This window comes from Malurus melanocephalus, unplaced genomic scaffold, assembly GCF_030028575.1.
Source record: "Malurus melanocephalus ecotype Western Australia unplaced genomic scaffold, MMel_1.1 scaffold_1186, whole genome shotgun sequence".
Taxonomy (NCBI): domain Eukaryota; kingdom Metazoa; phylum Chordata; class Aves; order Passeriformes; family Maluridae; genus Malurus; species Malurus melanocephalus.
This window is the reverse complement of record NW_026624418.1, coordinates 44,653-46,157: the sequence shown is the minus strand read 5'-3', so window position 1 is coordinate 46,157 and position 1,505 is coordinate 44,653. Positions and strand designations below refer to the sequence as shown.

Sequence of the window (1,505 nt, the reverse complement as noted above, 5' to 3'; positions counted from 1 at the left end):
CCCCCAGTCCTTCCTGGAGTTTGTTCCCCATGCCCCCCACCTTCCCTCCCATTTTGCGGTCTCTCTCCCTATTTTTGGGATCCCCTCCCTTTTTTGGAGTCACTCTCCTCATTTTTGGGTCTCGCTTTTCTCAGATCCACCTCCCCGTTTTTGAGGTCCTACTCCACACTCTCCCCTCCCCGTTTTTAGGGTGCTTCCCACCCCTTCACCCTCCCTCCCCAACTCCATCCCGCAAAGATCAACAGATGAAGTTTCCCCCCACTTTTTGGGCTCCCTCCCATTTTTGACACCACTCTCCCATTTTTCGGGCCCCTTCCCCATTTCCAAAGGTCCCCCCTTCCATTTCAGGGCTCCCCCCTACCCTGGGGGAAGGCGAGCAGGGCTGAGCTGTGCACAGGCAGGGAGTGGGTTCTCTGCACGGCCCCACGGCTACCGGGCGACCCCCCTGGGCCACCCCCGGCCCCGAACCAAAGGCTCTAGGGGGGCAACAAGGTGGTTATGGGAGGGGCACTACCCCCAGGGCAGGGGGACCGCCCCAAAATAGTCTCCAAGGGGAGAGAAAGACACCCAACCCCAATTAAACCATGTGGGAACAGGCAGATGTGCCCCCCCAATACAAGTACAAAATCTGTCCCCAATCCTCTTCCAAAGCCTCCCCAACCCCCCGCCCAAATCCTCCTCTCCCCCCGAAAACCCTCCTGCAAACCTCTCCAAACCTCCCCCCAAATCCTCCTGCAAAACCTCCCAAAATCCTCCCTCAAATGCCCCCTAAAATTCTCACACAAACCTCCCCAAAACCCTCATCGGTCTCCCAAAACTCCCCTCAAAATCCTCATCTCCCCCCAAATCCCCCGACTCCCAATTCTCTCCCCAGACCCACCTGCCGTCCCTGTGTGCCCAAGGAGGGGGCTCCGAGGGGGGGTCTGGGGGCGGGGGCCCCCCCGGGGGGTCCCAGCAGCCCCAGGCGGGCAGGGGGGGGCAGGGCCCGAGGGGGCAGCGCGAAGGGGCGGCCCCCCCCCCGCCGCCCCCCCCCCACAGAGCCAGCTATGGGGAGAGAGTTGGAGCCAAAGGCCCAGCTGGGGGGGAAGGAAAATTGAGGGGGTCAGAGGAGGCTGAGACCCCCCCAAAACCTCCCCAGAATTGCCCCCCCAAGTACAGAGGGATCTCGGGGCAGGAGAGGGAAAGACTCCCCCCTAATTTGGGAGAAAGGGAAATTGGGAAGTGCGAGCCCCCCCCTGCAATTGAGCACTGGAGGGGGCAAAGACTGCTTTGACCACCCCCAAATTAGGGTGGGATACAAATGACACCTGGAGAGAAATCCCCTGAATTGCCGAAATCTCCCAAATCCTTGGGGAATCCCCCAAACCCCTCCAAACTGGGGATGAGACAGAACACATAAGGGAGGTCGGAGCCCCCAACACTGGGGCATAGCAGGGGCAAATTGAGTATTTTGGGGGGGTTCCAAGGAGTCCCTAAACCCCATCTGGGGCAGAATTGGAGACGCA

At 60.3% G+C, this 1,505-nt stretch overlaps 1 protein-coding gene across 1 annotated transcript in view; it reads right to left on the bottom strand.

Annotated features, from left to right (window-relative positions):
• Positions 1–344: 344 nt before the first annotated feature.
• SAMD4B (sterile alpha motif domain containing 4B) overlaps positions 345–1,505 on the bottom strand; it is a 5,075-nt gene continuing 3,914 nt past the window's right edge. Inside the window, 2 exon segments of the mRNA XM_057387320.1 lie at positions 345–476; positions 881–1,044. Coding sequence (XP_057243303.1) covers positions 345–476; positions 881–1,044 — 296 coding nt within the window.